The sequence below is a fragment of the Excalfactoria chinensis genome, chromosome 15, assembly GCF_039878825.1.
Source record: "Excalfactoria chinensis isolate bCotChi1 chromosome 15, bCotChi1.hap2, whole genome shotgun sequence".
Classification (NCBI taxonomy): domain Eukaryota; kingdom Metazoa; phylum Chordata; class Aves; order Galliformes; family Phasianidae; genus Excalfactoria; species Excalfactoria chinensis.
This window is the reverse complement of record NC_092839.1, coordinates 10069275-10088498: the sequence shown is the minus strand read 5'-3', so window position 1 is coordinate 10088498 and position 19224 is coordinate 10069275. Positions and strand designations below refer to the sequence as shown.

General features: G+C 53.7%; 1 protein-coding gene across 2 annotated transcripts in view; it reads left to right on the top strand.

Annotated features, from left to right (window-relative positions):
• CDH22 (cadherin 22) overlaps positions 1-14609 on the top strand; it is a 56906-nt gene extending 42297 nt beyond the window's left edge. For both annotated transcript variants that reach the window (XM_072350013.1, XM_072350014.1), the window contains exons 9-12: positions 5050-5171; positions 5336-5453; positions 11158-11409; positions 12263-14609. In XM_072350013.1, coding sequence (XP_072206114.1) covers positions 5050-5171; positions 5336-5453; positions 11158-11409; positions 12263-12792 — 1022 coding nt within the window. In that variant the 3' untranslated portion in view covers positions 12793-14609. The remainder of the gene's footprint in view (positions 1-5049; positions 5172-5335; positions 5454-11157; positions 11410-12262) is intronic.
• Positions 14610-19224: the final 4615 nt, after the last annotated feature.

The following is a 19224-nucleotide window of genomic DNA, read 5'->3' as shown; positions in this document are numbered from 1 at the left end:
TGTTTGTCTTTTCTATTCTGGTAAAGAAAGGAAAGAACAAACCTGGGTCCTGCTGCTCAAAGGAGCTTTGAATAAACTCCTCTTGAGGAATGAAAAGAAAATAATAGAAGCAAAGGGAAGGCTTTGATTCCCTGCAGATGCTGTGCTGTGGGTAGGAAGATGGTGGAACTGCCCTGGGCGTCCTGCTGCTCCTGTAATGTTTGCACAGGGCTTTGGTGCAGGGGCTGTGTTGGGTCCCCGTGGACCCCAGGGAGCACTCAGATTCTCCGTGTGTTCCTTTTTCTGAGCCTTAAGATGGAGACAGACTTCCATCCAAGGCTGGGAAGCAGAAATGCATTGCCAGGTTTTGTGCTTTGGATGCACAACACTTCCTAGTTCCCGTGGACGTTTGCCAGGACCTTCTTGTGGGATGGAGCCTTTCCTGGGCTTCACCCTGACACACCTCACAGGGTTCCTGGTTCCCTTTTCTTCGCTCATTCTGAATAGGAAAATGCCATTCAGATTCAAGAAACGGCACCAGGGCTTTGGCTGAGGGCCCAGCAGTTCCTTCTGGCTGCAGAATGGTCACTGCCGCAGTGGCAATGATCCACTCATTTAAGGCTGCCCCAGTGAGGGTGGTCAGTGACCCCGCAGACCCCACTGCCCCGGGTTGGGACTTCAGTGGCTCCGCAGCCCCATGGGATGCTCTGTGCCCATGGGAGGGTGAGCTCTGCACGGCACTGCCCCGCTGCTGGGGGAGGAGGGCTGACGGTGCTCAGCATCCAGAGGAAACGTGAGGTGACAAGAATCAGAAGGAAAATATTTATACGCGGCATCTAAGATTTCAGAGCAAGTCAGTAAATGCTGCAGCTCCCCTCGGGCAGGAGCGACTGTCAGGCTGCATCGCTTCAAAGCCAGGGAGACTCCAGCGCTTCGACTTCTCCCATCAGCAGGCTCTGACTCATCCATTTTAACTGCCCAGACATTCCTCCCCGTGACATTATCCTTAACGTTTTGTAATCATGAAATATTAATGACTGATATTGAATTTAAAGCGCAATTTATGTCTGAATCCTCAGGCAGAAAGGGCAGTTGTAAAGGTAAGGCCTTTGGAGTGACGGGGGGGGGGGACTCATGAGCAGGGCATCATGGCACTGCCCCGGGGCAGCTGGGGGCTCTGTGCTGGTGGTGTGTGCCCCACAGCTTTGCAGCAGTGCTGCCCAGTGTGTGCTCAGCGGGGCGTGGATGCCCATCCTGAGGTTGGCATGGCACTTCCCAGGGGTGCGTGGCTATTCTCTGCAGCAGGTGTCCATTCACAACTGAGGTACAGTGCCAGCTTTAGTGAAGATGCGAGGCTTATAGAGCCAGGTGCCCAGCTCTGGATCATCCTAGGGCTGGTGGGAAGCTGTGCCCTTGCGATCAGGTGGGGCACAGTGTCCTGAATCTTGCTTTCCCATCCCTGGCAGCGCTGCCCTGCAGGGGTTTAACAAGCAGCAGCTGCTGGGAACGTGCCAGCTGGCAGCACAAGCTCCTGTGGTCAAGCTGGCTGCTTAGCTCTGCACAAGACCAAGCAGCGGGTGCTTCTGCAAGAAAGACCACATCTAGGATCTATACACCACCTGTAGATAACTTGAGAGACTGTGTTTGCATCTGAGGAGCAATAAGAGAAGCAGCTGAAGGCTCCTGGCATGCCCGTGCCGGCTGCTGCTGAGCACAGTATTTGGCCTTGCAGCAGTGCAGCCAGCGGGAAACATGGGAACCGTTCAGCAAATCTGGGCTGGGACCAGGCCAAGCACTCCTGGAGATAAATCTTCATCTCACTCACAAGCTGTTTACCTTCCTTGGGCTAATATTAGTGATTCTCTTCCTGTTTTCCTCTTTGCTCATGTAAAATGATGAGGCCTTGACTGCTGTGTCCACTGCTGGTAATTGAGATGATAAATCTTCCTGCTGGAGACTGGCTTTAATCAGAGCATTGTGTTTGGATGCGATTTAATGACTCTCATGCTGCTGAGTCTGGGCAGGGCTCGGGAGAGGTGAGAGCCATTTGTATGTTACTTGGCTGCTCTGTTGTTTCCACTTTGCTTCCCTGGAGCTGCGTCGTCAGCCCCAGCTGCTGGTGTTGGCCCTGTGTCTGAGGAGCTGTGCCCTGGCCAAACCCCTGCAGGGTCTCTGCTATCTGTGCTCCATTCCACAGTCCACAGCTCTGCTGACAGCTGTAGAGCTGCCCTGTGCTTCACAGCTGGAAAGCAGCGGTCCATCCCAGTCTGCATTTTATCCTTCCAATTTGCTGAGATAGTGAGGATTAAAATTCCACCCCTGACTCTCCTGGTTTCTCCACTGATGTAAAAATTCTGAATTCGGTATTGTACCAATTTGGTCTTGATGCAGAAGGGGATGGTTTGTGTGCTGTGCCCAGTGCAGACACCCTGAGGAGTGCTGCAGCCACAACCACGGCCTGTGGCCCAGGGGGCTTTCCTGGAGCTGGGCTTTGGGCTCTAAGAATGCTGCAGAGCAACTCTCTGTGGTGTGGCCATGCAGAAGATGAGCACAAATGATATGGCTGCTTCAGCACAGCTGGGTTTGGGGCTGCACAACAGAGGTTTGGTTGTGAAAGTGTGAAGTGCTTTATCATGAGTTTGCATGAGGATCTGGAGAGGCACCAGCTGGATCCCAGCATGGTTTAACCATCACTGTCCTCCTTCCCTGCTGGGGAGGGAATGGACGAGCATCTCCACAGCCTCTTCCCATCACTGCCAGCTTTAGCCACACAGCTCCCGGTGCTTATGGCATGCACAGGGAGCAGAGCTGCTGGGGAGGTGCTGCAGCATGGAGCTGCATAGCACAGCTCGTGATGCAGCATCTCCGACACCATCAGGCCCAGGTTGGCAGAGGCAGCTGCCAGCCATCCGCCCGCTGCGTTCCCAGCATCTCCCCTGTGCTCCGCGTGTTTTCCATGTCTCTTTCCTCAGTCTTTTCAGATTAATAGCATTCCAACTCCTGGAGGAAATGCAGGAACCCGACATGTTTAATTTTAATTTAGGGAACCGTTTAGGTAGCAGCCTGGTTTCCTCGCTGCTGTCAATCAGGTTTTCTCAAGGCTGACATCAATTAGTTTAAAAATATTGAATGTAATTTTGCCTGACACAACATATTGCAGCCACTGCAAAATATAATTTATTTTAGAAGAAGAAATAATTAAACTAATTTGCATGTCAGTCAGCTGGGCTGGGAGAGACACTGCCATGGAAAATGACTTTTTTCCTTTGCGGTCGCACTCAGTCCCCGCGCGGCACACAGTGCCCCGTTGTGCTCTGCCTGGTGCTGGTGAATGGGAGCGTTCATGTGAGAGCTGGGAGCGTTTCTGTGCACGTGGAGGTGCTGCACGGCTGCGCTTTGGGGCTGCAGTGGTGATGCTGGCAGGACTGCAGTGTGCTGTGCACCTTCCATCACTGCCGTGCGCTCCTCATCACGCTTCTGGCCGTCGTAAATCCACTTAACGCCCTGCGAGCTGCAGGAAGGGTGTTTCAACGATGGTTTGGAGATATTTTTATCGAACGCATCCAAATATTTTTCGTATGTTATGCCCATAAATTCAGGTGCTGGCTGAAAGGAAGGGGAGGTTTATAAGGAAAGCGTCTGAGGAGCCTTCACATAGATCATGGTTCCACCGGAGTAAAGAGGAGCGGGTTGCGCTGCTGAGCTCTGTGCTCTTGGAAGTGGCTGCATGAAAGGGGTCTGGGAGCACTTGGCAGCGTTGTGATCAGCTCCTGCACTGGGGAAATGTGACTCAGGAGGGAAAGAGGGGGACGCAGCGGTGGAATTCCCGTTTGCAACACCAGGGGGCCCGGGTTCGAATCCCCTCCTGTGGAGCAGGGGGTAGAAGTGCCGCTCTGCTACACAGAGGGTTCGAATCCCGGGAGTTGGACTCGATGATCTCTAAGGTCCCTTCCAACTTGCACAATACTATGATACTATGATACTATGATGATACTATGACCTGGGCTGCTCCTGCTGCGCTCTGCCTCCTCCCTTCTCTTTCTGTCTCCTCTCCTCCTTCTCTCAGTGGGGCAGTGCCAGATTTCTTGCACCATAGCACTGAAATAAGGGTCTTCATCTTCCTACAGTGAGCTGAGGGTGGTGAAGCGGTGCTGTCACCCCTCTTCTTGCAGGAGCTGAACTGATTTCCCCCCAGCTCCTTTGCAGTCCCTGCAGATACAGAGTGCTGCCCCTGGGTCCCCATTCCCTCCCGCCCCATTGCCTCCCGCTGCCTCTCCCCCTGGAAGTGATGGCAGTTTGTTTCACTGCACCAACATGCTTTTTAAAATAACACGACGTTCCAGGCTTTTAGTCACGACTTCTGCCTCCCTCCCCCGAAAACAACCATCTAATCACCAGAGCAGCTGCTCTGGGTGAGAGGGAGTGATAATGCAGGAGTGAGGTGAAGGCAGCTCCAGGAGGGGGGCTCAGGTTCCTGGCTAATTATGGAGCAGTGTTAAATCTCCCCTCCCTTGGGTCCTCCTCTATTGATACATGGGGGACAGCATTAATTTTGTAGACAAACAGACAGCAGAGCTCCTGCCCATGAGGGGAGAGGCGTTGGGTCTGTCTGATCTGTAACCTCTGGGTGGAACAAAAGAGATGGAGAATGAGGGATTCCTCCTTTCTGGAATCACGTGAAGAGCTTCAGGAAATGGCAGGCCCTCCACAATGATGTGCTGCATGTGTGGCTCCAGACTGTGTGGCTCAGAGCAGCTGCGGTGCTGATGGCTCTGACCTGACCATGGGGCCTTGCTCCCAGCTGAGCAGAATGGGCTAACAGCGTTGTGCTGGGAGTCCTGGGCACACAGCCCAGCCATTGGGCTCATTTACTGGGAAACACAGGCAGTGAGGCCAAGTGCTGCTCTGCAAGAGCAGCCAACCCGCAGAGGTGGTCACCGGGCACGACCTCGGCACTGGTAGCTGCTGCACAGCCCACCCATGGCCACGGGCAGATGGGATGAGAAGGGCTTGCTCCCCGCCAGCAGCAGATGGCACTTCCCACTGCAGCTTGGTTCTCCTTTGTTTCAGATAATCATTCGCAGGTGTCGAGAGCCTCTCTGCGCATCCGCATCCTGGACGTGAATGACAACCCACCCGAGCTTGCCACCCCTTATGAGGCTGCGGTGTGTGAGGATGCCAAGCCAGGCCAGGTAGTGAGCAGCCCCCGGTCCTTCTCCCACGGCTCTGCCAGCTCTCTGCCACCAGGGCCGGGGCTGGTTTGGTCCTGTGGTGCTCCCCTGGTTCACACCCTCAAACAGGACTCCACTGGGGCTGCAGGGTAGCTCTGGTGCTCACCTCTGCTCTCTCCCCACAGCTGATCCAGACTATCAGCGTTGTGGACCGTGATGAGCCTCAGGGTGGTCATCGTTTCTACTTCACACTGGCACCCGAAGCCACCAACAACCACCACTTTTCTCTGCTGGATGTTAAGGGTAAGCCCTGCTGGTGGGTGTGAGGGGCTGGGGCTATGCTGGGTGCAGCTCAGGAGCTCTCAGGTACCCCCACAGTTCCTGGTTCTGAGATGGGCCCTCTGAGTGTTTGCATTTCCTTATAGTGGCTCCACTTGGTTCCTGCTTTGCTGCAGAGCACTGTCTGCTCAGCCCACTGTGTTTTCAGGGCTTGTGGTCCCTTCTTTGATGCGAGATCTCCGACCTGCCTGCAGGCAAGGAGATGATGTAGGCTTACAGATGAACATGCACCTGTTTGCAGCATTATCATTTATCTCTCTGCAAAGCATGCCCCGGAGCGTGGGTCAGCCCCACACTGCTGTGCAGGTGGATGAGCAGTGGCCTGCAGGTGGGCAGTGGCCATGGGAGAAGCCCCAGGGATGCTGGAGGGGGCAGCAGTCAGGCTGTGTTTGTGTGGATAGTGGAAGTCCTGGAAGGCAATTATCAGGCTGCTCCATGTCTTTAGTGTGTGTTCTTGGTGAGTTTAGGTGCTGATTTCAGGTAAGGACAGCTAAGCCCCTTGCAGCTATTGGGGTCTTCTCCAGCCAGATGTGTATGTTTGCCACAGGGACCAGCCCAGGTCGGGACCAGCAGATTGTGCTGCAAGACTTTCTCCTTCTGTGGCATTACTAGGGTTGTTCAAACAGAATTTGCAGCAAAACTTCCAACATAATTGTGGAAGAACAGATCTCGCTCTGTGTCCTGAAAAGCACAGCCATCTCTGACCCACGACCCCCCCTGCACTCATGGGGCAGCTGGTCACCAGACTTTTGCTTCTTAGCATGTAAGCAAGCTTTAATCTTGCACAAGATTTTTGCCCCACGCCCAGTGATTAACTTCCTTTCCTGACCTTAGGAAAACATATGGGAGCTCTGTTCCACACTGGGTCCATCCCTTCCCGCACCCTAATGTCAGCTCTGGGGCTGCAGTGCCTGTTCTGAGCTGGGCTATTCTGGACCCAGGCTGAGGTCCTGCAAGGATCACTGTTGGGGGCAACCTGGGGCTCAGCAGGGGCTGCTCCACTGCCAGCAGCATCGGGGTTAGCCCTGCTTGTGCAGTGGGGCTCGTGGGCAAGGACCCCAAAGCCAGTGCTGCAGGGCAGAGCTGCAGGAGGGCCCAGGATGTGCCCCCCTCCCAGATCTGCTGCTCTCATGAGTGGGACGACGCGCTCATCACGCGGGGTAATCCTCCGTGCTAAATGATCCCACAAACCTGCGTGTGGTGCAACACTGCATAAAATGAGTAAAAGCTGGCGTCACCTCCCGCCTTCTGCTCTCGGTAAACAAATGCTGTTGCTGCAGGGTTATTCCCAGGGTGTTTGGAGACCCTCCCAGTTGCCAAGCGGTGCTTTCTGCCACAGCAGGAGGCGGTGGCTGCCTGTGCAGATGGAGGCATTCCTCACTTCTGCTGTGTGTGCTTTGCTGTCGTCTCCCTTTGGTTTCCCTCTGCCCTGACTCCTCTGATCCATAGCGTGCTCTGGTCGTGCCCCTCCTCTCCCTGGTTCCCCCGCTGCACTCCTCGTTGCCCCCCGCCCTTGCCTTACCCCTCTTCCACTTATCTCTCCTCCTCCATATAAATATCGGTGGTGACAAACTGCTACCACCAGCCCATCTGTTTCTTTGTACAAATTTGTAGCCAGTTTTGAAACGTGATTTATAAATATTGCTTTTGCAGCCAAAGAGTGACACTGATGGATGTCAGCACAGATGGATCCGCTAAGCTCTTGCTTAAATCCTTCTCTTTTTTTTTTGCTTTGCACCTACTTCCCTCGGCTCCCACCAGGCAGCAGAAAGCCATCTCAGGAGGGTGGTGTCCCCAGGGACCGGCGTCCTCTTGGGAACACTCTCGTTGCAGTCCATCTTGCAGAGTGCCTGTAGTTACTGCCTGCAGCCCCACTCATCAGTGCCCAGCAGCACGCAGTCCTGCCTGTGCTGCCAAGAGCTGCCTTGGTGCCAGGTCAGGGATGTAAGAGCGAAAGGTGACCCTGCAGGATGTTCTGCATTAGCTGAATTACCGCTGGAGCAACATGCAGGGTTTGGGCTTTTAGAAACAGTGCTGTTTCCTACTGGCATCTCTTTTTCTCTGCTCTTGACCCATCCAAGTGAGTGCTTGAGCGCTTGCTAATTCATCAGATGTGAATGAAAAGTCGTTTGCGATAACTGTGAACCCAATCTGGAATGCAGATGCTTTGCAATTAGTGTCCAAAAGAGGAGATAGTGCTGGGAAAGCTGACCTTGCCCATGTCCAACAACTGCCTTTCCAAAGGCAGTCACTATCTTGTGACTCCTAACTCACCTTTTGCTGGGCCTTTCTAGAAAATTGATTACAAAAGGATCAAAGGCAATTAAAGCCTGAAATCATGTTCTCCAAGAAATGCTAATTGTGTTGGAAGGGACAGTAGAGAGCATCTAAGCCCAGCAACCTGGAAGGGTGGTAGATAATATGGAGCGACACATGGAGCTATTGACTCCAGAGCTCAAGGGCTAGGCAAGCAGATGTCAGAACTCTCTGCAGGTCTCATTAAGAGCTTGTAATGGCTGATAGAAGATCTAAAAATCATTGCAATCAAAAGCAAAATGTTAGGATTTGGGGATTGCCTCAGGATAGACAAAGCTTCCTCCAGCCCTGCAGGGATGCCTCTCTCAACATGAGCAGCTCAGATGCTGATCGGATTTGGGGTGAAAAAGAGCACTGAACCTCTGCGAGGACTGAGCCAAAGGCAAGGGAGCAGCAGTGGTGCTGTGGCCTGGCATTCAGAGAACTGGGGAGCAGACACAGGCAAAGGGGAAAAGGGGATCCTTCTCATAGTGGCTGCACCCTCTGGGGCTGGAGGGAGTCCCGGCAGGGGCTCTGCATCCCTGAGAATGGGATATGGAGGCAGCAGAGCAGAAACAGAGAAGGGAAAGTTGGGCACCCACCAGGATGTGGAAGAGAATGCAGGTAGCAGCACCCAGGCCAGAGCTGATCGCTGTCTTCTGCTGTGCTGGTGCTGGTGCTGATCAAGATTGAGTTATGAGAAGGATTTATTAGCTCTGTCTTTGAAGCTGCCAAGAGCCTCTTTGGAGAGGGACTCTGAGAGACATAATTATTTCATTATTCCTAGTCATGTTATGCCCCCGCCAGTGTATATAGCATTCCTAAGTGCTCCTCTCTCTGTGCACTGACTTGTCCCTGTGCTCTGCTCACGTTGTGCCTTTTGTGACTGCTCCTCCAGCAGGCAGAGGTGCTGCTTCCTGACCATTGCATGAGGTGATGTGATGTGGCATGGAGTAAAATCTCTGCATGTTCCTGGACTCTGCTCTGCCTTTCTCCTGTCAGCAGCTGGGAGGGTTGTGCAAGCAACAGAGATGCAGGAGGTGCTCGAGAGGAGCACATGGATAGTAGCTGGATTCAGGCACTGCTGGGGCCTGACAGGGGTCTGCCCATGGTGAGCAGCACCTTCCTCCAGTAGGACATGCTCACATTCCCCCTTTAGAGAAGAAAAATGTTGCTTTGTGATGACTGAAATAGTTCGGTGCTTGTGATTTTTGTCTCTCCCATGCACCATTTTGAGTTGCACAGCCCCTTCCTGAGCAGAGGTTTCTCACACAGAGATGGCTGCACTGCTGCTTTATTTTTACGTTGTGGGTTCAGCAATGAAAATACTTCTCCTTCCTGCACTGGGTGATGCAGAGCTCGATGGTGCAGCACTGTCAGAGCAAGCTGAGGGTGGCAGCTGCCTCTGCAACTTGCATGTCTATTTCCCCTTCATTTCCACAGACCGTTTCTAAGGACACAGCATGCAGTGCTACATGGCAGGCCATGGTCACAGCAGGCTGCAGACTGAAGGGGACTCCCTGGTCCTCTGCTATGAGATTTGGAGATGCGCTCTGGGGCTGCTCGGTCCCATGGCAGGACAGAGGACTGCTGGGCCAGATCTGGCCATGGTCTAGGAGTGATGCCTTGTCTGAGCTGCCATAACTGCATCTCTACCATCTCTGGGTGCCCAGTGCTTGCGATCAGCATGGACAGCTGGGAGCCAGTCCTAGCCTCTCACTGAGATAGCGCCATTAATGTTATTTATATCTCCCTGCTACGCTGCAGCAAGCTGAGGGAGCTGCACCGAATGAGATCGTGTTACCTTTGTGCAAACGATTAGCATAACAATTCAATTTTTCCCAGCTTAGCCTTGGTAGGGAATAGGAATCTGCTCTGCTCCTCCCTCCCACTCACTTCTGCACTGGTCTGTGCTGTGCCTGGAGTCACAGCCGTGCTGCAGCCCGTGGGCAGGGACCACAGGCAGTCTGCAGGCATAGAAGGAGCACACTCCTCTGCAGGCAGTCCCCTGCCCTGTGCAGGCTGCCCACACTGCAGCATTGGATCCTGTCTGGTTTGGGAAGCATGAGCCAGCGTTGTGTGCTGCAGCCCTGCAATATCTGAGTGCAATATTGCCTTATTGCTACACCCTGTGATCTGGGCTCTGGGGTGGCTGCCTTTCTGAAGCATGCTTTGTGAGCAGGGATGAATGAGGTTACCTGGAAAATTCGGTTGGTGGATGAAAGATGCTACATCCAAAGGAAGAATTCTGCTAGTGAAAACCGCAGCACAGCTCTGCATGGAGGGACAAGGTTTGGTTTTAATCCTGGCTGTGTGCCATTCAGTGCAGCTCTGAATGTTTGTTGGTGTGGTCCATGCCTCTCCCCAGCAGGAAGGTGAGCTGAGCTCTTCAGGGCAGACCTTGCATTCTCATGTGAACTGGAAGAGAGATGATGTTTTCCTGTCTCCCTTATGCCCAAATCCCAGCCATCCCTGGCAACGCAGCCATGGCAGCTGAGCTCCATGCTCTGCTCTTCCCTGGCTGCAGTGCAGTGCCCTGGGAGCTGCCTGCATCCTGCCTACCCCATTGCCCTACATGTGGCTCCTGTCCCTCTGTGCCCCGGTGCTCCCAGGCTGTACCGATCCATACAGCAATTTCCGTGGTGGCAGTCGGCCCGAGAGCCACGATTAAAATAGATGTCTTTTCCGATCGAATTGCTGATTGATACAGAAAGGGGCCAGTCCAACATAAATCAGGAGCAATGAGGAGAGAGGCTGCAGACAGCAGCACCTTACTGCAAACAGGCCAATCTACGTTTTATTAGATAAAGTCTGCAGGCAGTCGGCAGCACTTTCTGACATGTGGCCACAATTGTTCAGACACTATTCAGTCCTTTGCCATCCACCTGGTTCTACTGCTGGCCGGCTGCAACCAGCACATGTGAGCAGGGAGCAGAGCTCATCCCAGGCCCTTCTCCTATCCTCCATGCTCTGGGTGATGCATGGCTGCCCAGGCTCATCCCTGGCCCTGGAGCCCTGGTGTGTTATGCAGTGGCTGTGTTATGGTACCAAGTGGTGCTACTGAGCCCCTGAAGGAGCCAGGTTTGAACAGATGAGGCTGCCAGCTCCAAGGAGCATGGCGTGCTCCTGCAGAAGTTACAAAGGACCCAGTTTGTGCTGGGCTGGGCTCTTCCCTTGTGGCTCTTGGGTTTGGGGGCAATAAGAGGTGCACAGCCCCCACTTGGCTGAGCTGTGAGTGCTGAAGTTGGTGTCCAGACAAGAACATGTGCCTCTCTGCACCCCGAGGCTTTGCCCTATGAGCAGACCGGCTCGTGCTGATCCTGCTGTTTCTCCAATGGGAATGACTTTGCTGTGTTTGACTTCTTCCCTGCAGACAACACAGCTGCGGTGCACACACAGAGAGTGGGCTTCAATCGCCAGGAGCAGGATGTGTACCTGCTGCCCATTTTGGTGGTGGACAGCGGCCCCCCGGCCCTCAGCAGCACAGGAACCCTGACCATCCGTGTCTGTGGCTGTGACAGCACCGGGGCCATCCAGTCCTGCAACAGCACAGCCTATGCCATGTCAGCAACGCTGAGCCCTGGTGCCCTCATCGCACTGCTGGTGTGCATCCTCATCCTGATCGGTGAGTGCTGCCCCTGGGCACATGGGATCCTGCACTGGCTCTGGCACTGCTTGTGCTGGAGCACCAGGGTAAAGCATGGGGAAGCAGAGAAGTGTGGGCTTGTCTGTGTGTGGGAATGTGATGGGGATGATGAGATAATGCTGCAGTGCCCTCAGCCAGCACAGGGCAGCTGGAGAGCTGAGAGCCCTTCAGCACTGGCTCTGGCCTGCAGCTGGCTGCTAAGGGCTGCCAGGGCTCAGGGAAGTCCCCTCTCCTTGGCATGGCATGGTTTCCCATCTCCTGTCACATCTCCATTTAGAAAACCCTTTCCCATTGGATGCACTTTACACTGGTTTCATTTTCCAATGCAATGCAAACAAATTTCTGCCTAATTGCCCAAAAGAATAAAGTGCACATCGGTGCTCAAAAGGTGATGGGCTGAATGGATGATGATCCAGGACACATCTGTGGCTCGCTGCTCAGGCTCCGTGCCATCTGCTCCACAATTGCCCTCACAACATTTGGCTGCCGCCGTGATTCATGCACCCCCCCTTTCCAATGCATCTTCCCCAGACTCCATCAGTTTGTCTGTCCAGCCGTGTGCTCATCCATCTGTCCCTCTCATCTCCGTGGCTGTGCAGCATGGAAAAGGGATCTCCCGATCTGCACTGAGCCAGCATCTCTCACAGGTGGTGATGTGGCACAACTGTTGCTCTCTGACTGGTGGGAGCCGCTGAGGCTGTGCTCTGTGTTCTGTGCTGCTGGTGCACCCCGGGCCAGAGGTGTTCTGCTTTTGTGCTCTGGTGCATTGTGAGTGTGGTGCTGCTGCACAGCACGTTGCCTGCTTTGACCGCCTCTGTGCTTCCTCCCCCAGTGCTGGTGCTTCTGATCCTCACGCTGAAGCGACACCACAAGAGCCACCTGACGTCGGAGGACGACGAGGACATGAGGGACAATGTCATCAAATACAACGACGAAGGAGGGGGCGAGCAGGACACGGAGGCTTACGACATGTCCGCCCTGCGCAGCCTCTACGACTTCAGTGAGATCAAAGGCGGGGACGGGGGCGGGGGGCCGGGAGAGGGGGGAAACCCGGCCTCTGAGCGCCATGCCCTCCCGCAGTGGGTGCAGAGCCCGGACCTGGACTTCACCGTATTCAGAGACTACATCTGCAGGAAGGTGGAGCAGGCGGACGAGGATCTCTCCGTGCCGCCCTATGACTCGTTCCAGACCTACGCCTTCGAGGGTTCCGACTCGCCGGTGCCCTCGCTCAGCTCCATCAACACGTGGTCCAGCGGCTCGGAGCAGGACTTCTCCTACCTGGGGGGCTGGGGACCGCGATTCCGGCAGCTGGCAGCGCTCTACGGGGGGCGCCGCGGTGAGGAGGACAGCGAGGAGTCCTAACGGCACCGCCGGACCCGCCGGGGGCAATGGGTCGGGGGGCTGCGGCGGTGCCGTGAGGCCGGGGGTCGGTGTGGGCGCTCCTTGGCGGTGCTCCCGGTCAGAGCTGTGCCACAACAACCGCGCCGGGTGCCCGCGGGAGCGCTGTGACCGTCATAATCTCCTTAATGCTGATCTCCGTTAAAGCACTGCACATTAATTTAAGAAAGGGAAAAAAATCTAATTCGAGAGCATTTGGAGGGGGGGTTGTCCCCCACAAATTGTCATTTAAATAGATCTGTTCAGTGAGCCCCATTCAGGAGGAGAAGAGCAAACCGGGAGCCTTTTGTTGTTTAAATTGTTTTTGTCACTTGAGTCTCAGAGCATTTGGAGCGCTTTGATTCCTTTAAGAGCTTTCCTTGCAGAAGGAAACAAGCTTTTAATTCTGTTCTGCTTTTTTTCGCTTACGTTTGCTCACTTTTTGGAGTCCTCTCTGTGCGCAGGGGATGCTCACGCTGTGGCTCCACGGGCACATCCTGCGCTGAGCGACTGCTGCTCGGGAGCTCGCTCCAAAGCGCGCTTCTCTGCTGAGCTGCAATTGCTTCTCCTCTCAGCTCTTACACCTTTCCTGTGGTTGACCGATCGGCGGTGCCTGGATGGGTCTTTCCTGCCTTCCTGCACTGTAGGCACTGGCTGCAACATGCCGGTATGCCCCAAGGTCTTGGTGACAGATGGGGACGTCCTGCTGCGGGGACACGGTGCTGTCCCAGTGGTGCCCTGTGAGTGACTCACGTGGGCCCCTGCAGTACAGCTGCTTTGCACGAACCCTCTGGTTCTGACAGGTGCATCGGGGGGAGGCAGGAGGGATGTGCCATTGCTCCTCAGCTGCAGATGTTGCTGGAGGAAAGTGCAATCTGTGGCTCCTTATCTGTTCATGGTGAAAACAATCAATGATATAATAGATAGGTAACTGATAAGGTCTCCCAAGGTCTGACGCATCCTGGGCTTGTCATTGGGTTTGTCCTTTTAGTTTAGCCACGGACAGTGTTTTCTATCCTTGGAGGGGGTTTAAACGTAAATGTAGGTGCGTGTTTGTTTTATGCTGTTTTGCTTCCCGGACGCTGGTGTCAGTCCTCTGGCCTCAGCGTAACTCCCAGCAGTGGAGAGGTGCAGGGGTGCCCCTTCCCCACAGCCCCCCTCCTCACTGCTCCTCCTGTGGCTGCTGCGCTCAGCTTCCTGCAGGGCTGGGAGCTGCTCACTGCTCAGGGTCCTCCAGTCCCTGCTAAGGAGGCTGCGGGCACCCGCAACTCGGCGTGCCACTGGTTCACTGTGACGATGCTGGAGAGGCAGCAGGGCTGATGGGATGTGATGCCCTGATCCTGGAGCAGGAGAATGGAGAAAGCCCTCTTTTTCCTCAGGAATGTGTATGTGTTTTCCTTCTGGGCTAAAGAGCTGTGTCCAAGCCTCTCCAGAGCCAGCCTTTCCTTTAGCAAAAGTGTTGTGCAATAGTAGGGCTCTGTCTGTAGGAGATGGGGTCTGACAGGGTACGTGTTTAGCCACCTTCCCCTTGGGTTTTCCCCCATCCTCAACCAGCCTGTCCTCCCACACGCATGCACGCACGCTTGCGTCTTCATTTCCATCCCCCATGTAAATACACGGGGAGAGCAGGGCCCAGCAAAGCACTGCTCCGCTGCACCGCCTGCGCTCGGCCCTCTCGTGACTGCAGGAGGAGCTGCCACAGTTCTCTACCCAAACTAAATTAGGAGGTTGATTTTCTCACCCTTGTTATTTTTTTCAAGGTCTTTCATGGACCTGGAAATAAATTATTTCCTTGTCGTCTAGCCTGAGTCTTATTTCCTTCTTTGCCTGGTTCTGTTTCCTGGTACTGAGCTTCCACCATGGTCCCAGAGGGCCAAGGGTGAGCTCTACTTTTCCACCTCTTCCTGTTTTTCAAAGAAATGCTCATCATAAAAAGCATCTTCATGAGAAAGGTCTGTTTTTCTGACAGAAAATGTTGAAAAACCAAAACACGCTTGGCTTTCTCCATCTTTTGGACAGGAGAACACTGCCCTGCTCCCACCAGGACCTACCCAGGACCCACTCAGCACCATCCCCGAAGCAAACTGCATGGCAGACAACAGAAGAAACCCTGATAGAGCATCCTCAATGTCATCCTTCCTTAGGCAACAGCATTCCCGAGTGTTTGCAGAGCTCCAGCCCTTAGTGCAGTTCTGCCGCTGCAGCCCGACGCCCTGGAGCTGTGCAAGCGGGTGCTGATCGCATTCTTCCCATCGTCACCAGCACCGGGCATCGATTGCTAGCAGGTTCCGTCACCGTGATCCATATTCATGTGTATTGCTGCATCCTTCAGTCGTCAGCTGCAGAAAAGAGAAGAAAAAAAAAAACCTCCTTCAAACCCAGTTTTAATACTGAAGTGATGTAAATAAGTGACACTCTATCCTGACCGCAGACAAAACAATTGCTGGTGGTTTTCTTGATGGAAAGAGACTAGGAAATGAGCAACGTGTCATTGGCCAACGACGTGAGCTGCCCTGGCCCAGAGTGCTGCCAGGCTCTGGGTGCAGGGGGATGTGCAGCTTGGTGGTGTAGGTCAGTAGATAACATGGGGAGAAAGTGAACTTCTCCATAAAGCAACAGTCATTTAAGTAGCATCTTGCAGTCCTGCTCTGGAAGAGGCCGTTGATACCCAAGGTCTTGAAGTTTTCCATATCCACTGCCATCCCGGTCCCTCTGCTCCCATCCTGCTCCCCTGAGCATTCACTTCATAGCAAGCAAGGGGCACTGGTGACCTTTGATAGTGGCCATCAGTGAGATGCTGTACCAGAAGAGAGCACGGGGGCTTGGACAGGCAAGGTGCACTGCCTGCTCCTGATGTACATCTGTTTCTCTTTTCACAGTTGCAGTGAGTGCTTTGGTAGCTGCCAAAATTGAGGAGGCCTTTTTGCAAACATTGTCGTTAATTGCCTACACACAGCAAGTGTGTCAGCGCTGCACTCCCAGCTGTGTGCTTCACAGCTTTGGACACATTGGCCCCAATGGCTGTTCGCAGAGAGCTATTGACAGTTGCTGTGCATTTGCGCCTTGGGTTTTGAGCCCAGAGCTCTCCTGTTCACCTGCAACAAGCAGAGATGGAGTCCCTGAGTCCTGCTGCCCACCATCAGGCACCAGGACAAGCAGTGCAGTTACTGTGGGACATCCTGGGGCTCAGGGGGCTGGGCTGTCCCAGCAGCTCCCACTGACAGAGGGAGCACCCTGCAGTTGGTGTGCTCCTAACAAAGGGGTAATGAGTGCCTAATACTGGGTGTGTGCTGGGTCTGGGCCACGTAGGAGGATTTGTGTCCTGATATTGTGGAGGAATTGAGAGAACTCAAAGCAACGCATTGCCAGCCAGAATCAGACCCTTCACTACAAGAGGAGGATTATTGAGAGCGCTGATTGCAGAAGCACCTATGAAGATGTTTTGAGAGCTCCGTGCAATGCCCTCTCAGCACAGCCCCTTTTGAAGGAATCTTTCCATAGGCACTCCTCTTTCCATAGGCACTCCTCTTTCCATAGGCACTCCTCTTTCTATAGGCACTCCTCTTTCTTCAGCAGTTGCCTGGCTGCCCCTGGCTTCTCATGGGGCACCTCAGTGCTCACCACCACCTGCATGTTTTGGCACTTCTTTGCCTGGAGGAAGTCAGTTCTGCTCAGCTGCTCTGCAGGACCGTGGCAGCTCTGCTGTGCTGCTGTGTCTGCTGCTTTTGCCAAAGAGCAGTAGCTCTGCTCCTGGGGATAGCAGTGTTTGCCACAGCTTTGTTCTGAGCATGTCCTGCAAAGTTTGTGCCCCTGTGCTTGCACACCACTGTGGCACTGAGCACTATGTCTACTGGCTGTGGCAGTGCTGAGCAATGTTACTTTTAACGCCTTTGCTCCAGCAGACGAGGTGTTAGAGCCTCCTCTGGGAGCCACTTGCAAAAGATGGATGTTGTCTGCTGGGATTATTTAGGGGGAATGAGAAAGGTAGTGATATCTACACCCCCGGGAGAAAAATACATCTCTTGTACCCAAGAGCAAGCAAGGCCTCAAAGGCTCTGCCTCCCTCTTGCCTGGGTAATTCGCTGCTTGTGAAAATGATCAGCCTTCCCCAAAATCCTCCAAGCAGCCGCTCCATCACCTGCAAGTGGCTGCTTTAACCACTTCTGCCGCAGTCAATAGCACGGCTTCCCACATCCTGCTGCTTACCAAGCCCTCAGCTTCCTCTAGGGCAGGTATCAGATTCTCACTGCTTGGAATAATCTCAGTTTGGGATCTCTGCACTTCCTGCTTGGTGCAGACAGCAGCTGTGCCTTGTTTGGGGTTTCTCCTCACAGCAGAGAGCAGAGGGGCTGCAGCTGGACAAAAAGCTATGCTCACTGCAAGCACCTGCTCTGCAATGTGAACATTGCCCCTGCAGACCCTGTTGGGCTCTCTGCTCACCCCAACAGCTGCAAAGTGTCCCAAGCTGCCCAAGCCCCCAGCCAGGTGTTGGAGAGAAGCCCAAGTGTAGGATGAGCCTGGTGATCCTCCTCCATAGCAATGTGGGTTCAATGACTACCCTTCCAGTTCTCAGGGAAAGACTTTGGACTGTGCAGAGCGGGATCCCATACAGTTGGGCAAGATCTGTTGCAATCAGGAGATGCAGCCACTGTACCAAAACAGCAAAGAAGAAAGAAAGAGGGCTCACTGCCCCAGCTGCAGGACAGCTTTCATGTTGCAGGTGGGCAGAAAAAGGGGCAAAGCAACAGCAGGAGCTGAGTCACCAGCATTTGCTCCTGTTTTGTGCCACTCAGCGCACTGCCAGTGCCTCTCTGCTGCTGCCTCTGCCAGGTGGTGGTGGTGGGATGCCAAGCACTTGTTCTTAGACATCCCTCATTTCTTGCCAGGGACAGCGAGTGTTTGCAGCACAGGGCTGTAGCCACATTGTGCTGCTGTGGATGCGTTTTCCATCTGCCTGAGCTGCTGCCATACAGGGGCTGCTCAGGTGAGCCTGAGCTTTGTCTGCCAATGGTACCAGCCAACCTGAGCAGGATGCATCCCTGTAGCAACTGATTTAACCATGGTAATGGGAGAGGTTTTAATCCCTCCTCTGCTGAGGAAAGCACTGCTAACAAAGCCATCCATGGCCATTGCAGCCCCGGGAGCTCCATGCGGTCAGAGGCCACTCACCTGCAGCCAGGAATGGGCAGCTGCTGAAATCCCTTCACACCGCATGCAAATTAGGCATTGAAAATGCTCATTACAGCCAATATGACACGCCTTCATTATTCCAAAATAATTGTCAGAAAGGCTCAGCTCGCTGCTCAAGCTTCACTTGGTGCAGAAACGTGATAAAAAGAAAACAGGAAGTGCAATCAATGCTTGTAATCCTTTTAAATAAAAAAAGGTACTTACGAGTAGCTGCCAACATCTTTAAAAAGCTGTGATTTCCCCAGAGAGAGCCCTTATCAGCCATGACTGCGTGTCATTCCGGCTGTCTGTCAATCCATCAGAATCCAGTGCCACTGACATTAAGAAGCCAGGCATTAAGATTATCACATTTAGCCATAATGTAGCACAGATTGTGTTGACATTTGGAAAATATTCCACCACAGGACCCATTTGACTTCTCTGCTTTCTACCTAAAGAAAAGAAATGCTTTGAAAAGTTGCCTTGGGGCCCTGCCCTCTGCTTGGGAAGGGCTCAGCTCTGCCCACATTGGAGAGGGAATGAGCCAGGCATGGGCTGGGAGGTGCTTGGCCACGGAAACAATGGTAAACGACCTCAAATGAACTGATTAATCTCTTAAATAACTGTGAAACCATTTTCCAGAAAAAAAAGTTAATCTAGTCTAAATGGCTCTGGTGCTTTTCCTGGGCTCCAATCAATATGTGGTCGCTCGCTTTTCATGTGTAATTCACAGTAATTGCAAAAGAGCGTTTTCTGAAGAAAATGACATTCTGCAAGAAGAAATGCAAAGAGAGATGAGGGCCAATTAGTTTCAAATCCCAGACCAAGCCCTGCTCTCGGCTGCCTGGGAGAGATGGAGCAGCACAGCAGCTCACTGTGCTGGGTCCTCACCAGGATGTCTCCAGAGGTGCCAACACCAAAGGTGACCATGCGTGGAGCCATGTGGCCCAGCTGTGGGTCAGTGTTGCACTGCCCTGTGCCCTCAGTCTCCTGCATGCTGGCACATTTCCCTTCTTCTCCCCATCCTCTCCCAGCACACAGCCTAACAACCATCCCCTGCTGTGCTCCAGCCTGAATATGGGGCAGGAGGAGCTCTGATGTGGGGTGGTTGGAGAGGCAGCAGATCAGTGGAGGGTGGCAGAGCTCCCCATCATCCAGGGCTGCCCTAGTACTGTGATCTTGCCCAGCCCTGGCAGCCCAAAAGGAGAACAGGCGCCGAGGAGGCCATTGCTTTCTGTCATCTGCTGT